Genomic DNA, 16,379 nt, shown 5'->3' on the forward strand with positions numbered 1-16,379 from the left:
GGGCAATGCGGACGTGAAAGACACCCCCCCCCCCGCCGCGGCTATAGGGGCAGGACCCCCTCGGGGTCCATACATTCAGGACAACACCCCCCCCCCCCCCGGGGCTGCACAGAACCGGGTCTCCCCCCCCCTCCCCCATAAACCGACTGGGTGCGGCGGAAAGGCGGGGAAGGGGGGGGGGAAGTTGGGGGGGGGCGGTGCCCGGCGGTTCCTTTAAGGCGGGGGCGGCGGGGCTGACGTCAGGAGCTGTCCCCGGTGCTGAAACAAGATGGCCGCCCGCTAGCCAACCGGGGCGGCGGCGGCGGCGGCGAAGAGCCCCCGCGCCCCCCCCCTTCCCCTTCCCCCTTCCCCCTCCCCCCGGGCACCGGCGCCGCCACCGGGACCATGTCGCTGCTTTGCGTCGGAGGTACCGGGGGGGGGGGGGGAGAAAAAGGGGATATAACGGGGGGGAAAGGGGGGTGGGGGGGCCAGATTCGGGCGCCCCCGCTGTCCTCCATGGGGGGGAGGCGGCGGGGGAGGGGAGGGGGGGCTCGCTGCCCCCGTACCGGGGCAGCGAGCCCCCCCTCCCCTCCCCCGCCGACCCCCGCCCCGCCCCCCCGTGGAGGACAGCGGGGCGCTCAGGGCTGACGGAGATGGCGAGGGGGGGTGGGGGGGTGGGTGTATATGTGTGTGGGGGGGGTCGTGAGAACGGCTCCATTCACAAAAAAAAAACCCAAACCGGCGCGTGGATTTATGAATGAACCGGCGGGGGCGCGCGCGCGGCGCCGGACCCGGGAGTGGGGGTGGGGAAGCGAGGAGGAGGGAGGGGGGGGGCGCACCCCGCCCGACGAGGGTGTCCCCCCCCCCCCTCCGCTAACCTCCTACCCCAGCCTCTCCCGTCTATCCCTCTCCGCCCCCACCCCGGAGCCCCCTTCTTCTTCCTTCTTCCCCCCCCCCAAACGCAGACCCCCACGTCCCCACCCCCCCAAACACCCCCACCCGTCCACCCTCCCCCTCCCAGCTTTGCCCAAATGCCCCCCACCCCAAGCACCCCACGCCCACCCCTCACGTCTATCCCCAAGCCCCCCCACCCCGCAGACACAGTCCCCCGCATTCCCAAACACCCCCCACCCTAAACACGCCCTATACACCCCCCCAACGCCCCACATCTATTCCCAAGCCCCCCCCATTCCCACCCTCCAATCACCCCCCCACCCCAAACACCCCCCCACTCCCAAGCATCATTAGTCCCCGAGCACCTCCACATTCCCACCCCACCCAAACAAACCCCACGCACCCCCAAATCCCCCATCACCCCCCCAAACCTCTAAATACCCCCCCAAATTACACCCCCGGCCCCCTAAGCCCCTGCAGGCATTGCCCCACCTTGGGCATGGAGGGGGGTTATGGGCAGCTGGGAGGCTCAGGGAAGGAGTGTGGTGGTCTGGTGCTGGTGGGGGCCCAGTTAGGGGTGCTGGTCACCCCATACTGGGAGGAACTGGGGGGAGCGTGCAGGTAGGGTATCCCCCAGCCCGGTGTGCTGAGACCTGCCCAACTCGGTGCACAGATGAATCCCGCAGTCTGGGGCTCGGCCTCACTGGTAGTTACTCTGGATTGAGCGCTCAGTCTAGAGGGGGAGAAGTCTGGGGGGGGTGGGGGGTCCCTTCCCCCCTCCCCAGGCCCTGCAGCACCCTGATGGGGAGGGGGTGGCACCTGTGGGTCCCCGGGGTGGTGGGATGGAGGTGGCAGAATGGGAGCTGGGGACAAGGTGGGGCACAGGGTGTCTGGGATTCCCCCGCCGGCATCTCCCTCCCCCGGGGGAAATCAGGAGGAAAGTGGGGGCTCCCCCACTGCTGCCTGGGCTCAGTGGGATGGGGGGGGGGCTGCGTCCCTCCCACCCCCCCACCGTGTCCTTGTCCCTTAGGTGCTGTCACAGCCCCCTCTCCCGTGGCAGTGCCACTAGGGCATGCAGGGAGCTGCTCCCGGGGGGCCGGGAGCTGTGCCAAAGCCGGCGTGCCCCCCCAGAGCCGGCCACCAGCCAGCCCCAGCTTTGGGGTCCCCCCCTCTGGCAGGGGGAGGGCTGCGTCTTTACTCCCGTTTAAGGGACTGTCACACGCAGTGACACCCTCAGTGAAGCCGGGGGCGGATGGTGAGAAACAGCTCTCGGCGGGTTCGGGCTTCCCCTGCCACCCCGTCACTGGTTTTGTCACCCTATTTTTGGGGTCCCAGGGGTGGAGGTGCCACCCCAAAGCCTCCCCCAGCCTTCCCCTTGCCCCTTGTAGCCCCGGGGCCACGCGCAGCCCCCAAGGGCTTCGTGGAGGGGGGGATGCGCCCGGGTGACGGGCATTGAAGTGGCCGTGGGAGGTGTGGGGTGAGCGGGGACAGGGGTGCGTGGCCGGGAGGGGGTGTCTGATGTGGTGCGAGGCAGACGGACAGATGGACGAGCGGGTGGATGGGCATCCGGAGGGACAGATGGAGAGACAGATGGACAGATGGATGGAGGGGTGGGGAGACGTGAGCAGGTAGACAGAGGGGTGGAGGGACAGAGGGAGAGGATGGATGGAAGGATGGATGGATGGATGGAAGGATGGAGGGAGGGAGGGGGCGGATGGATGGACAGACGGAGGGAGGGGATGGATGGAGAGATAGGTGAGTAGATGGATGGTCAAAGGATGGACAGACAGAGAGATGGGTGGACAGAGACATGGGTGGATGGACAGACAGTTGAATGGATGGGCGGACAGAGGGATGGGTGGATGGACAGATGGATGGACAGACAGGGCTGTTGCGGGATGCCTTCAGCCCAGCCTGGTTTCTATGCTGTTGCCAGTCCGATCCCTGCCAGCTGCCTCCTGCCTCAGTTTCCCCAACCCCCCCCCCCCCCGAGACGAGGCTGATTACCCCAGCCTGGGAAGCACCTTGGGTCTTCCACCCTGTTGTGGGAGTCCCCAGCTCCCATGGGGGTCCCGCTGTCCCCAGCTCCTTGTCTTGGGGGCTCAGGTTGAATTTAGCCCAAGGGTGGCACCCGGGGACCCACCACCCCTGTGCCAGCTTCGGGGACCCATTGGTGGGTGGGAGGGTGGTACGGCCCGCTCGGGGCTGTCAGCTGCAGATGGTGGCAGCAGGACTTCTCCCCGGCAGTAGATGACAGCCAGGAGAGCCACGTGTTCCCTGGGTAATTGTTTGTTCCTGTCAGCTTGGGTATTTTTGGAGCTTTTCCTTCCTCTGCTCTCCCCTTTCATTTGGGAGGCAGCGGCTGGTGGAGAGCGGTCGGCCCTGGCAGGTGTGTCTGGGGCACGGGCGATCTCCCACGCCGGGGGTCCCTGTGCGGCTCCGAGTACGCTCCATGGGCAGGTCCTGGTACCAAATACTGTAGAATAATAATAATAATAACAACAACAACAACAAAACAACAATAATAATAACAATAATACAGTATATATAATCTAATACATAAATATACATATAATATTATAATAGACAGTGATGCTGGCTGTCCCCACGCAGTCCCCCGGGCTCCCAACCTGGTGACGCTAGGGGATCTTTGGGATCCCAGAGGCTCGTGCCTGGCCTCGAACCAATCCCCCACTTGTGACCCCCCCCATCCCTGAGTGAAGCCGCAGCTCCCAGAGTTCTGTGATTCCCCGGGAACCCAGTTGCCAGTGACGCAGCTGGTGACCTTCCTTTGGGCAAAGAGCCGCCCAACGCGTGACCCTCTCGGCAGCACAGGACAGGCGGCCGAGCCGAAGGATCCCCAATTATTTTCTGAGCAGTGTGCTGAGGCTGAGCCAATGATTTCCCCCTGCCTCAGTTTCCCCAGAGGTACCCCAGAGCCAGGCAGGGGCTGTTTATGCCATGTTGCCTCCTCCAAGCCCCGCCAGGCACATGGAACCGGCAGCAGCCCTGCGGCCTCTCCAGCGCTGGCAGCGGGTGATAAGCGGCTGGCGAGTGGCTCGTCTCTGAAATCAAATTACCTTTGATATCGCCAGGGCTATTTTCATCCCTTCTCGGTCACGTTGGTCCTCCACCCGCTGGCACCCGCGTCATTTAACCGTTCTCCGGGTGCTGTGTCATTCCCTCCCTGCCTGGTCCCCTCCTGTGAACCCCGAGGACACCCCTCGCCCCCGCCACCCCCTGGCATCGGCAGCGTTGGTACCTGGCTCTGCCCAGCTGCCCGTTTGCCTCCCCATCGCGGGCAGAACCTGGATACCAGTCCCCCCTCCACCTCCTGCTCGCAGCACTGGTGTAAAGCTGGGGGGGTGGGGGGATCAGCCAGAATCGGGGGCGTTAGTTCGCGTGGTGCTGAGCAGGATATGGCCCAGATGCAAGCACCCCCCCGCATGTAATCAGCCAGCTGGGAGGGGTCCCCTATGGGCAGGATGGGAACCAGTCCCTCGGTGCCCCTGGGATGGGGACAGGGCTGGGGCGCAGTGGGGGGTATTTTGGGGCTCCTTGCTACAGTGGAGTTAGGGGAGCATCGCCACCACCCCTGGGGCTGCCATCGGGTGGGGAGGGTTACAGTCCCCCCCGGGTTTCCTGTATGAAATCTGGGTCAGCAGTTTGGGAGACCGTGAGAGCCTTAACCCTGGTGCTGTTGGGCCGGTGCCCCATGGCGGAAGGTTCCCCCAAACCCCACCTTTCCCCCTGGGATGTGTATGGTAACATCGTCTGTTTTCCCAAATGGATCTGAATTCAGAAGTGGGGGGGCAAGGGGGGTTAAACACCCCCTCGACAGATGAAGGCTGGTCATTTGGGGTTGCAAGTTGTCCCAAAGGGGCAGTTTTTTGCGGGGGGCCTTTGCTCCCCACCGGTGCCCACCTCCAGCTCATGCCTGATACCCCTCCTTCATGCCTGGCACTGGGACCCCTGATTCCCAGCAGCAGAAGGGATCCCACCGCCCTTCCCCACCTTGCAGCTGGGGGTGGAGGGGGTGGCCAGGTCTGGGGTCCTCCCACCCCCTTGGCATCCTGGTGGGGGTCCCCAGCCCCCTGCACGGGGTTCTCAGGCTGAATCTCTTCTCTCCCTCTCTGTCCCTGCAGTTAAAAAGGCAAAGTTCGATGGGCCCCAAGGTAAGTGGCCCCCCCACCTGCCTGCCCACCCGGGGAGGGGCTGGGGCTCGGGGCTTCACTCTTGGGCTGGTTGGATGTGGCAGGATCAGAGGAAGGGCTGGGGGGTGGCGAGGGGACCCCAGGCTCAGCCTCGGCTCTGGAGGCATCATTTGGGAAGTGGGGGGGGAACACACACAGAGATGGGGGTGCCCTGGACAGGAGGGGGGGGCTCACAGCCAAGCCACCCATGGCAGGGATAGCATCCATCCTGCCTGGCCAACTGGGGCTGGGATGCTGAGGGCAGCGTGGAGGAACCCCACGGGAGGGTGGCAGTGGGGGGTGTCCAGGGAATGGGGGCATGGCTGGGGTGGGGGGCGCACTGGGGGCCACTTCACCCTCCGCTTGCTCCCGCAGAGAAGTTTAACACCTATGTGACACTGAAGGTGCAAAATGTCAAGAGCACAACCATCGCGGTGCGGGGCAACCTGCCCTCCTGGGAGCAGGACTTCATGTTGTGAGTGTCCAGGGGCCACCCCACATCCCCTACCCCTGCTGCTCCCCCCCTACCCCCCCATCCGTGGGAGGTCCCCCACTGCCAATGCTTCCCCTGACCCCAGCCCTGGGGGGCTCACCTGAGTCCTGGGGCCAAGGGGACAGGTAGAGGCTGGGGTGGCCACAGGGGGCTGCTGGGGAGGGGGGTGACCTGATGCCTCTGCCTGCTCCCCAGTGAGATCAACCGGCTCGACTTGGGCCTGACGGTGGAGGTGTGGAACAAAGGGCTCATCTGGGACACCATGGTGGGGACGGTGTGGATCCCCCTCCGGACCATCCGGCAGTCCAACGAGGTAGGGAGCCAGGCACGTCCATCCCTACACCAGAACCTAAGGGACACGTAGCCACCCCTCCGGCTGGCTGTCCTTCGAGGGGGCGCAGAGCCTTCCCCATCCCTGCTTGGAGAGACCCCTGCTTGGGGCCAGATCCTGTCTGCATGGGGTTGTGAGACCGGGGAAGGGGAGTGCCTGGCAGCTCTTCTCACCCCCATTTCTGCCCTGCAGGAGGGCCCTGGGGAATGGCTCACGCTCGACTCCCAGGTCATCATGACCGACAACGAGATTTCGGGCACCAAGGACCCCACTTTCCACCGTATCCTCCTTGACACCCGCTTCGAGCTGCCGCTGGGTGGGTACCATCCCTGGGCACCCCAGGACCGGGGTGCATCCTTCCTTGTCCCCAGCCCCAGGGATGCTCATGAACCTCAGGGCTGGGGCTCAGGTCTGATCCTGTAGCCCCAAAAGCTGGGGGGCTGTTTTGGGGGGAGGGGTCTGTGCATCAATCAGGGTCTTTGCCCTTGCAGATATCCCTGAGGAGGAGGCCAGGTATTGGGCCAAGAAGCTGGAGCAGCTCAATGCCATGCGGGACCAGGACGATGTAAGTCAGTGCAGAGTCAGGCCCGGGGCGAGGGCTGGGCAGCAAGCAGCAGTGCTGCGAGCAGGCAGCCCTCACCAGCCTGTCTCTCCCCAGTATGCCTTCCAGGAGGAGCAGGAAAAGCCTCTGCCCGTTCACAGCTCCCAGTGCTGTAAGTGCTGCCCTGTCCCTGCTGCGCAGCAGGACCCCCCCACTGCACCGTCCCCCCAGCTCCCCACATTGGGGATGCGCAGGAGTGGGGTCCGTGCCTGCCTTGGGGTGCTGGACCCCAACCCAAGTGGGGCTCAACCTCACCCCACACCCTGTCCCCATCCCTGTTCCCATCCTCCCTCCCGTGTCTGCTGGTGTTTCTTTGCTGTCTCCCTGCCCCACAGTGTGGGAGCCCTCCCGTGGGGCTGAGTCGTAGTGGACAGGGGTGTGGGGGGACATGGCAATGGCGGGGGGGTAAGGACTGTCTCCCGGGGAGCCTGGGCAAGGGGCAGCAAGGCTGGCGAGAGGCTTGCTCAGTGAGGGCAATGGCAGAGGTATCTGGGGGATTTGAGGTGGCAGCTTGGTTTGTCCCAACCCGTGCCTCAGTTTCCCCTTCTGTAATCACACTAGGGCCATGCACACCCTGGCACTGTCCCAAGCACAGCTCAGTGCCTCTGTGCCCAGCCCCAGGCCCTGTCCCCTGTGCAGTTCAGTGCCACCATGCCCAGCCATAGCACTGTCCCCAGCCTGGGTCAGTGTCACCGTGCCCAGCCCCAGGCACTGCCCCCAGCATGGCTTGCTGTCACCATGCCCAGGCCCGGGCACTGCCCCCAGTGCACTTCAGTGCCACCATGCCCATCCCTAGGCCCCATCCCATCTTGCTGCTGCCTTGCCCAGCCCCAGTCCCTGTCCCCAGCATGGCTCAGTGACAGTGTGCCCCATCTCAGGGCACCGTCCCCAGCCCAGCTCTGTGCCACCATGCCTGGGAGATACTGGTTCTTCCTAGCCAGCTCATGCTGCTGCCCTGGAGCTGCCTCCATCCTTATTGTCTCTGCCCCTTTTTTTTGTAGGCAACTGGAATTATTTTGGCTGGGGAGAACAGCAGAGTAAGTATCCTGTTGCCTCCTCTCCTCCCAGCCTGGCGGTCCCCGGCGCATCCCCCTTTGCCATGCCATAGCCTGGCCCAGGGCTCAGGGGACCTGGAGCTCTGGTCCAGCCTATGGCCTCGCGCTGTGGCTCTGCGCTGGGTGAGGATGGAGGCACCAAGCACCCTGTCTTGGGCAGGGCTGTCCCCACAGGCTGGTGGGGACATGGCACCGTGAGGCTCTGTGCCCTCGGGGTGCCCTGGTGCAATGAGCAGCTCAGGCTTTGCCTCTGTGGTGGGATATCAGTGGGGCAGAGGGAGGGTCCCTGCACCCTGTCCTCCTCTTCCCCGCTTCTGTATATCCCATTTCCCCCCTCTGCCCTCCCCTCCTCCCTCAAAACCCCTTTCTGCAGAAGGGAACACGTGTAGCTTGACCCTTACCCCTTCCTGGGTCTGTCTCCCCAGCACAGTCCCACAGCAGTGGGGACAGAGTGGTGGCAGTAGCGGGGCTGTGCCGGGCACGGGGCAGATTTGTGGCATCCCTGGCTGCAACAGCCGTGCGGCTGTCCCCTGTCCCACTCACCGCGGCCCCTTGCAGATGATGACCCTGACAGCACGGTGGATGACCGGGACAGCGATTACCGCAGCGAGACCAGCAACAGCATCCCACCGCCGTACTACACCACCTCCCAGCCCAATGCCTCCGTCCACCAGTACCCCATGAGGCACCAGCAGCAGAGCTCCCGCGACTCCTACACCGACTCCATGCAGAGCTACGAGATGGACTACTCAGACCAGCGTCCCATCAGGTAGTGTCGGCGCAGCCAGCTCCCCCCCGTGACCTGCTCTCTCAATCCCCCTCAACGGGTGGCAGAGGCCAGCGGGTCCCCGGGGTGGCACCAGGGACGGTGCTCTGGGTGACAGAGGCATGCTGAGGTGAGGAAGAGGGGAATGGTGCTGGCCCCAAGCCTTTCCTTCTCACTGGAAAGTTTTCAAGCTCTTTTGAGTCACCACCCTCCTCTGTCCTCACCGGGCTTCAGGACCCGCAAGCCCCAGCTGTCCTTGCTGGGAGCTGAGCTAGTGGGCTGTGGCCTGGCTGGGGATGCAGACGTGGCTGTAGGCAGAGCCACAGGCGGGGACGCCTGCCCGGCGCTTTGTCCCCGTGGTCGCAGCACGGCCCAGTTCCTCGCCAGCGTCCAGCCCAAGGTGCCAGCGCCGTCCACCAGGACAGAGCCTCCCTGCCAGCATCCCCACGGCGGCAGGGGATGCCGGGGCGCGGCGGGTGGCGGCGGCGGCGGCACCTGGAACCTTGCTGATCATCTTCCTCTCCTCCCCGGCAGACGCTATGGTAGCGTAGACTCTGCCGCAAACGGACGCAGCGACGCTGAGTCCGCTTCCGAGTCGAGCAGGCGGACCAGCCGCCAGCCTTCCCTTGAGAGCAGGCGGTCCCTAGACCTATCGGATAGGTGGGTCGCTACCTCGTCGCGTGCCGTGTGCCGTCGCAGAGTGCTGTGGTCGGTCCTTGCAGCCGTGGTGAGGCCAACACCAGTCCCGGCAAGGGTGGCCTCGTGCCGCCGCAGGGTGCCCCTCTCCCCGCCCCGGACTGCTTTGCAGAGGAGCAGCACTGGGATGCTCTGGGCATCTCTTGGCCCCGTGGCATCCCTTCCTGCTGCTGCACCCCAGTTCATAGGGGCGATGCCCCAGTATCCTGATCCCGCTCGCCGGCACAGCGACCATCTGGCAGCACTGCCTTCCTGTTCCCTGTCGTGCCAGCGGGTGTGGGAGCTGGGGCCTCGGGGACTCAAATGCCACCCTCTGTTTCTGGTCACCTCCCAGGGAGCACCTGGCTGGGCAAAAGCCTTGCGCAGTGTTTTGGGACCCTCGTGATGTGCCAAGGGCCCCTGTCCCAGCTCTAGCCGGGATCAGGCCGGGGAGGTGAGGGGTTTCCAGGCATGAGCCGTGTCTCCTGCACTCCTGTGCCCCAAGTCCCCTTTCCCAAGGTACCTGGACGATGCCAGTACCCCTCCCTGCTGGGGCCAGCCTGGGCAATCCCCCAGCACCCTCCTCCCTGTGGTGTCCCTGGCTCCCCACTGCCTGGCCCAGCCGCTCTGGGCCCAGGGCTCTGCCCATCCCGAACCCTTGTCCCCTTGTCCCCTTGCCCACCCCTGAGCCCTGGCTGCCGGTGCTGGAGACGTGGTGTCGGCCTCTTCCTAGGCATGTCCCTGTCCTGTCTGCATGTTTGCTTATGTGAGCCTCTCCCCATGGAGCCCCGCGGCCACCCCGTCCCCGGCAGCCTCCTTGGACGCAGGGAGCCCTCTGCGCCGCTGGCAAGAAGAGTGGAGAGGGGACCCCTGGGTAGAGATGATGTGGTTAAGGAGAGTGATGGAATTGACGGGGTGTCCTTGGAGAGGGGGTGCCTGGGAGGTCTACAGGGAGCGCTGGGATCTCAGGGTAGAGGCTGGGTGACAGATCTGTGGGTTGGGGGCAGGACAGGGTGTCTGGCAGAAGCAGGAGGCAGGATCTGGCTGGGGGTGCTGCCTGGCTGCTCTTTGCCCCCACCCCTGGCAGGGGAGAACCAAGGGGACAGACACCATCCCCCATGTCCCCACGCTCAGCCCAGGCACGGGCAGGAAGGTCAGACCCCTGAGAGTGCCCCAGCCTGGGGGACTAGTCCCAGTCCGTGGAGTCTCCTGGGTCCATGCCTTCGACTCTCAGGACGAGGAGCCCGCTGCTCACCTCGGGCTGTGTCCCACGTGGAGCCACGCATCCTCCCACCCGCGGTGCAGGGACCCCGGGGCTCTGGCTGGGGCGGCACGGGGCAGGCGAGGCTGCAGCACAGACTCACGGGAGCCCCTGTTCTTGTCTCCCCTCGGCCCCGCAGCCCCACGGGGAGCAGCCGCTACGCCTCGTCGGCCGAGCTGAGCCAGGGCAGCTCCCAGCTGAGCGAGGACTTCGAGAACGAGAGCCTGCGGGACTCGGAGCTGGATGAGCGGGACGGCGATTCCTACCACTCCTGCCACAGCTCTGTCAGCTACCGCAAGGACTCGCCCCGCTGGGAGGAGGAGGACGATGACCTCTATCTGGAGGAGGAGGAAGAGGAGGAGGAAGAGTTCAATGAGGACTACAGTGAGAACGAGGAAGGCTACCCCAAGGAGGAGGAGGAGGACCTGCGGGAGCAGGGCACCTACAAAACCCCGGAGCGTGATGCCTACCCCCCACCGCAGAAATCCCCTGGGCAGCAGCAGCAACAGGTCCCGCAGCAGCAGCAACAGGTCCCGCAGCAGCAGCAGCAACCCCAGCTGGTCCCACAGCTGAAGCCGCAGCAGCAGGAAAGGAAGGAGGAGAGGAAAGAGGAGAAGAAGGAGGAAAAGGACACTTCTGCACCCCAGGAAACCCCGGAGGCCCTCCAGGCCCAGCAGGGAGTGGATGAAGCTCCCCTACAAGAGGCAGCCCCCGAGCCCGAGCCCCTGAAACCGGCTGAGAGGTAGGAGGGAGATGTTGATCTGTAGCCTCCTTGGGATGGCACTGTGCTTGGTGACACTGAGGATGTTCTGGAGGTGGCCCGGGGTTGGTGTTGGTGCTGTGGTGCCAAGGGGCATCGCCAGGGACCTTCTGGGGTGTCTGGGGCTTTTCCAGGTGCCTGAGGCATTGAGGTGGGGGAAGCCCACCTTGTGCCACCCAGGCAAGGGTCAGCCCCCTCGGGCATGCTGCCCTGGTCCAGCCACCAGTGTCACGCTAAGCAGGGGCAGAGCTCAAGGCATTTGAGATCCTGCCAGGGCTACCAGGGGTGCAGGTTTATAACCTGGGACAAACGTGAGGATGGAGGAAGTGGGGACTTGGCGCTGCGATTCCTCTCCTCTGGCTCAAGCTATTGACCCCCTGGATGGAGGGATACCCTGGAGCTTGGCACAGTCAGAGGAAGAAATTTCCTTCACAGGAGTCAATCCTCTCCCTAGGCCACTGGTAAAAGCTCGTCTGTGGCCTCCTGTGCTGTACAGATGAATTATTTGGTGTCCAGGTTCCTGGTACAGCATATGAATAATTCATATATCGGTCTCTGCCTTTAATTATTGAACGTGTCCATTTTTACATGGTTCGGTGAGCGCCACCGCTCTGCGCAGAGGGGAAGCGTGATAGGCTTTTTTGGTCTTTTATTTAGTTTAAATTATAGACCAGAGTTGGGGAAATCTCTAATTTAAAAGAATGTGTAAGGAGCATTTTTTAAAAAAATACATATTTAGGCTTAAGGGCTGGCCAGAGTCCTGGCAAAGGCGGCCTTAGTTCATGTCTGCCTGCAGTGCCTGTTCTCCGGACAGGGGGTCTGGGAGGTCCCACGCTGGGCACTGAGGACCATGGATTAGTGCTGGGAACCACAGGTTAACACTGAGGACCACAGGTTAATGCTGAGGACCCCAGATTAGTGCTGGGGACCACATGTTAGCACAGGCAAGGCCCCACAGGGCCGGTTTGTCTCCTGAGCATCCCATGGCCTCATCCGAGCCCAGTCCTGGGCGCCCATCTCCAGTGTCACGTCACACCAGGCTCTCCAGGAGGCTGGTATGTTTGGAGGATTTATTTTCTTTTTTCTCCATGTCTTGATTTTGCAAGAGAGGAGAAAAAAAACCCAGAACAACCAGCGTGTCCAGGGTGGCAGGTCCCACTGGGCTTGGAGCCACTGGGGTGTTGGGACCTCTTAACCCCAGGAGGTCCCAGCGTGGTGGGAAGTGGCCAGAGGATGTCCTGCTGAGGAGATGAGGGGCGAAGGATGTTTAATCCATGTGCTTGTGTCCCTGGCAGTCCCGTGACCCTTTGCTCCTGGAGGGATTCCCTGTGTCGCTTGGGTGCCCAGGGCAGAGTCTCCCAAGGGAGGGGGAACTCCTGGCTTCTCCCCATCGCTCTGCCTTGACTGTGCTGGCCTTTGCAGCAGGACTTGCTACCTTTTTAGAGTCCTTCCTGGTAGCCAGAGGGGTTTTTTGCCATGGCCACACTGGCTCAAGGCCCATCAGGATCCCTAAATTGCAGCCTCAGCCCTGCGCCGGAGTGTGGGGGCTGACTCCCCACTCCCTGGTGCCGTGCTGGGAGGTGAGCAAGGTGTGTGTGCTTGCAGGGAGCAGGCAGAGGTGGAGGTGCAGGACCCCAAAGCACGAGCCAAAGCCAACTGGCTGAGAGCCTTCAACAAAGTCTGCATGCAGCTGCAGGAGGTGAGCAACTCTGCGGCTGCCCGCCGCCAGGTCCCAGCGCCGGCCGCGTGCTGGGCTGGGGGCACAGCCCCTTCCCACGCCTGGGCATCTTCCGCTCCCCGATCCCATGGACGTCCCACACCTTGAGGGCAGTGGGCACCTGGGGCCCCCCCAAGAGTGGTGGCCCTGCAACCCCATTCATGCCGAGTGGGACCACCACGAGGGGCAGGGAGTGCTGAGGACCTTCCCCCGGTGTGTGCTGCATGTGGTGTGCTGGTGCGAGCCCCTCCGCTCTCTCCCCTGTATTGAGTTGACAATTTTTTGTTCTGTTTTTAGACTCCATCCTCCATCTTTTCTTTTTGTTTTGGCTCTGGACTCGCCCCCTGGGGCTTCGATCCCCCTCCCCACCGCTTCTCTTTTCAGTTGTCCACCACCATGGCCCTTGCATCCGCGTCTCCCCTTCCTGCAGGGAAGGGGTATAGCCTGCCTGCAGGTAAGCATGTCCAACGGGAACGACCCAGCCACATGTGTGCGTTCCCAGTGTGTGTGTGTGTGTGTGTGTGTGTGCAGGGATTGCCCCATGAGGGAGGTATAATTGGCTCTTTCCTCCCTTCTCCCCAAATAATCTCCTCCTTGCAAGGGAGGTGGCACTGTAGGATGGTCCCTGCACACACCCCATCCCCGGTGTGCTCTGGCTTTTCCCTGTGCTTTGCTCCAACTGGCTGCAGGTCCGTGCAGACCTGCTGAGCCTTTCCAGTGATGCTTCTCCAGTCCCCCAAACCCTGAATTTTTGCACAGTGCAGCCATTCCCACTGCTTTGCCAGCCCCAGCCCCTCTGCTGAAGCCTGCCCACCGCTTGCCCAGCTCAGCCTCTTGAAGATATTTTACTCCCAGTGCAAGCTCTTTGTTGGAAAGAGCCCCAGCGTTTTAGGAACATGCTTTTCTCCACCCACCCTGTAAACCCTTTACATGCTTCCCCAGTGCTGCGGTCGCCGGCTGGGCTCTCAGCTGCCAGCAGCATCGAGCCCTGGGGAGGGCTGCCATGCCCACCGGGGGCTCAGTGCTGTGCCCATGACGGCCGCCCCGTGTCTTGCAGGCCCGCGGGGAAGGCGATGGAGAAGCTAAATCCCTGTGGTTCAAAGGCGGGTGAGTATGTGGGGAAGCCAGTACTTTCTGCCCACCCCCCCCCCCCCCCCGGGGTCTCGTGGGCTGCTTTTCCCTCCTCATTAGGATATGCTTAACAAGCTTGTCAGGGGGCTGGCGTGGGGAAGTGTTGCCAAGCTGTGGGCATGTGGGGGGGGGAAGATTTTGGGGCTGAATGCTGGTTGCTCGGTGCTTTTGGAGGAGCCAGCAGAGATGGCATCACTCCGTGTCCCCGAGAGACGCTGACGAGGGGGAAAGCGAGGAGGTGAGTGGGTTGGGACGAGACTGAGCTGGGGTGGCAGCTCCCACTTCTCTCCTGCCATCTGGGACTCGAGTGGTGCCATGGGGACCCCGAACCTCTCACCCGGACGGGCTGTGGGTCTCACCCCCGTCTCCCCCTCGCAGGTGGCCCTGCTGCTGACCCAGGCAGAACCTGGCAGGTTTCCTTGAGAACCCACCAGATCACACTGGGGTTTTCTTGCAGACAGGGCTGGAGGCTGTGAAGTGGTGTTCCTGCCTCGGTTTCTCTTGCAGCAGAACAGCTCGGTGCTCACCTTTAGTGTCCCAGAGGGAAACCCCAGCTCTCCTGTTCCACGCTGCAAAGCCAAAGCTAACTAAGCCAAATGGGCTATTTTTCTCCTGCATTTCACTGTCACGCCACTGAAGCAAAATATCTTCACGTGGGGAAAATCACAGTTTTCTGCCAGAATCCCCTTCCCCCCAGCTTTTAGTCTGGTGATCCCTGCCGTGGCCGGGGTGGTGGTGGGGATGGGGGTCCCACGGGTGGGTCCCAGGCCACCTGGGGGTTGCTCTGCAGTCCTGTCTACCAAGTCCCAAGTGAACATGGGGCAATAGCAGGGGGGCCCTTCCTGCCTCAGTTTCCCCTTCCCCGTTGACTCTCGTCTCTCTTGCAGGCCTGGTGGCGGGCTGATCATTATAGACAGCATGCCGGACATACGCAAGCGAAAACCCATTCCCCTAGTTAGCGATTTGGTGAGGTTCCTCCTAATGCCTTGCACCACACAGCTGCCGGCTTCACTCCCGCTGTGCCCCACTGGACTGCGCCGCCCGCCCGCCCTGGCCGGCTCTTGCCGGGCGCCCGTGCCCTGCTCCCCAGCTGCCTCTAACATGGCTTGTGTTTTCTGTTTTCTTTTCTCCGGCCTGGCTTGGCCGTCCCTGGCGGCAGGGGGGCGGCAGTAAGGTTTCTGCGCTGCATTAACAGCATGCCCGACATTAAGCCTGGACGCAAATCTCTCCCTCTAGTCAGCGATCTGGTGAGCGTGGTCCGAGGGGTTAAAGAGAGAGCACCCTTGGGTGCTGCTGGCCAGGCCTGCCCAGCCTCCTCCAGCCCTGGCGGTGGGGGGCGGGGGTGTCCCAGGCTGTTTTGGGGGTCTCCTGGCCCTGGACCTCGCAGTGGGGAGCTGTGAGGATGACACAGCTGGGCTCTCCCCACCCGAGGGTGCTTCTCTTTAACGGAGCTCCAGGGCCCTGTCCCTACACCAAGCATCAGCCCAAGGCTTCCCAGGGCTGCGTCTGGTTTCCCTTTTTTTTACTGGTGCTGCGTCCCCGGTCCTTTCCTGTCCTACCTGCCACAGGCTCCCTGCAGCTCGGACCGTGCTGGTGCTGAGCAGATGGACCCATGTACCAGAAGAGGGGTAGCGCTGGCTTTTCGGAGCTGCACAGACCCTATGCTCCCATCCCCACCATTATCACGCTGCGCTGCTACAGCCCAGTGCCCATGCTGGAGTCCCATCCAGCCCCTGAGCTGTAATGCACAGAGTCACTCTTCTGTCACCCACCTGGTGACAAGAGACAGCAATTTTGGAAACCAGACACCCTTTGCACCCAGAATTAGGTGCCCTTTGCCTCCTTCCCCCTCTCTACACCTCGCCACCTCCACTTTGTGCCCTTCCCAGGGTGCCTCCATCCTCTCCCCAATTTGCCTGCCCTCTCCCATCCTGCTGGCCCCCCCTTGCTGCCCTCACCCCCCAGCCCGCTCAGGCAGCTGCTGATGCTTCTGCACTGTGCTGTGTTGGTGTCAGGGGTTTTGGGGTGTTGGGTTGTGGGTGGTGAAGGGGTGGGCAGAGTGCAGGGGTCCGGCAGGGCTGCTGCCTTTCTCTGCTGGGATTTGGCAGGCTGCAGCCTGTGCTGTAGCTTGGCATGAGAAACCCCCCAGGGACTGGCCCAGTGCTGGGTGAGGGGTTGGTGTTGCCCCAATTCCCACTCGTTCCGGCAGGGAAGGGGCCAGGACTTGCTCTGCTGTGAGGTGGCTTCCACTAACGGCCTTTTATTCCTTCCTTGCTGGCCCTGGCTGCCTGCAGGCAATGGTAAGTGTCCCCCACCCCAGACTCCCCAGGTTCTCAGACACATGTCGAGAGGCTCTGCCCCACTGGGGCTGAACTGGGAATGCCGCAGGCTGCTGAACTGGTTCCAGTCCCACTGCACAGCTGGGTGGTGCTTTGCAGTGCTGGCATCACTGGGAGCTGGGCTGTCCCCACTGCCAGCCCAATGCAGCCAGCACCCACCTCTGTCTGGGGTGGGGGTCTGTCC

At 63.2% G+C, this 16,379-nt stretch overlaps 1 protein-coding gene across 9 annotated transcripts in view; it reads left to right on the forward strand.

Annotated features, from left to right (window-relative positions):
• The first annotated feature begins 246 nt into the window (after positions 1-246).
• Positions 247-16,379, forward strand: part of UNC13A (unc-13 homolog A) — a 37,749-nt gene continuing 21,616 nt past the window's right edge. For 5 of the 9 annotated variants that reach the window (XM_069790067.1, XM_069790072.1, XM_069790069.1 and 2 more), the window contains exons 1-13: positions 247-406; positions 5,019-5,048; positions 5,442-5,541; positions 5,755-5,872; positions 6,083-6,206; positions 6,382-6,455; positions 6,549-6,603; positions 7,493-7,528; positions 8,105-8,315; positions 10,388-10,990; positions 12,614-12,707; positions 13,783-13,832; positions 15,016-15,109. In XM_069790067.1, coding sequence (XP_069646168.1) covers positions 385-406; positions 5,019-5,048; positions 5,442-5,541; positions 5,755-5,872; positions 6,083-6,206; positions 6,382-6,455; positions 6,549-6,603; positions 7,493-7,528; positions 8,105-8,315; positions 10,388-10,990; positions 12,614-12,707; positions 13,783-13,832; positions 15,016-15,109 — 1,611 coding nt within the window. In that variant the 5' untranslated portion in view covers positions 247-384. The remainder of the gene's footprint in view (positions 407-5,018; positions 5,049-5,441; positions 5,542-5,754; positions 5,873-6,082; positions 6,207-6,381; positions 6,456-6,548; positions 6,604-7,492; positions 7,529-8,104; positions 8,316-10,387; positions 10,991-12,613; positions 12,708-13,782; positions 13,833-15,015; positions 15,110-16,379) is intronic. The other 4 variants (XM_069790074.1, XM_069790068.1, XM_069790076.1 and 1 more) reach the window with 2 other exon arrangements.

The sequence above is a fragment of the Haliaeetus albicilla genome, chromosome 8 (assembly GCF_947461875.1).
Source record: "Haliaeetus albicilla chromosome 8, bHalAlb1.1, whole genome shotgun sequence".
NCBI lineage: Eukaryota > Metazoa > Chordata > Aves > Accipitriformes > Accipitridae > Haliaeetus > Haliaeetus albicilla.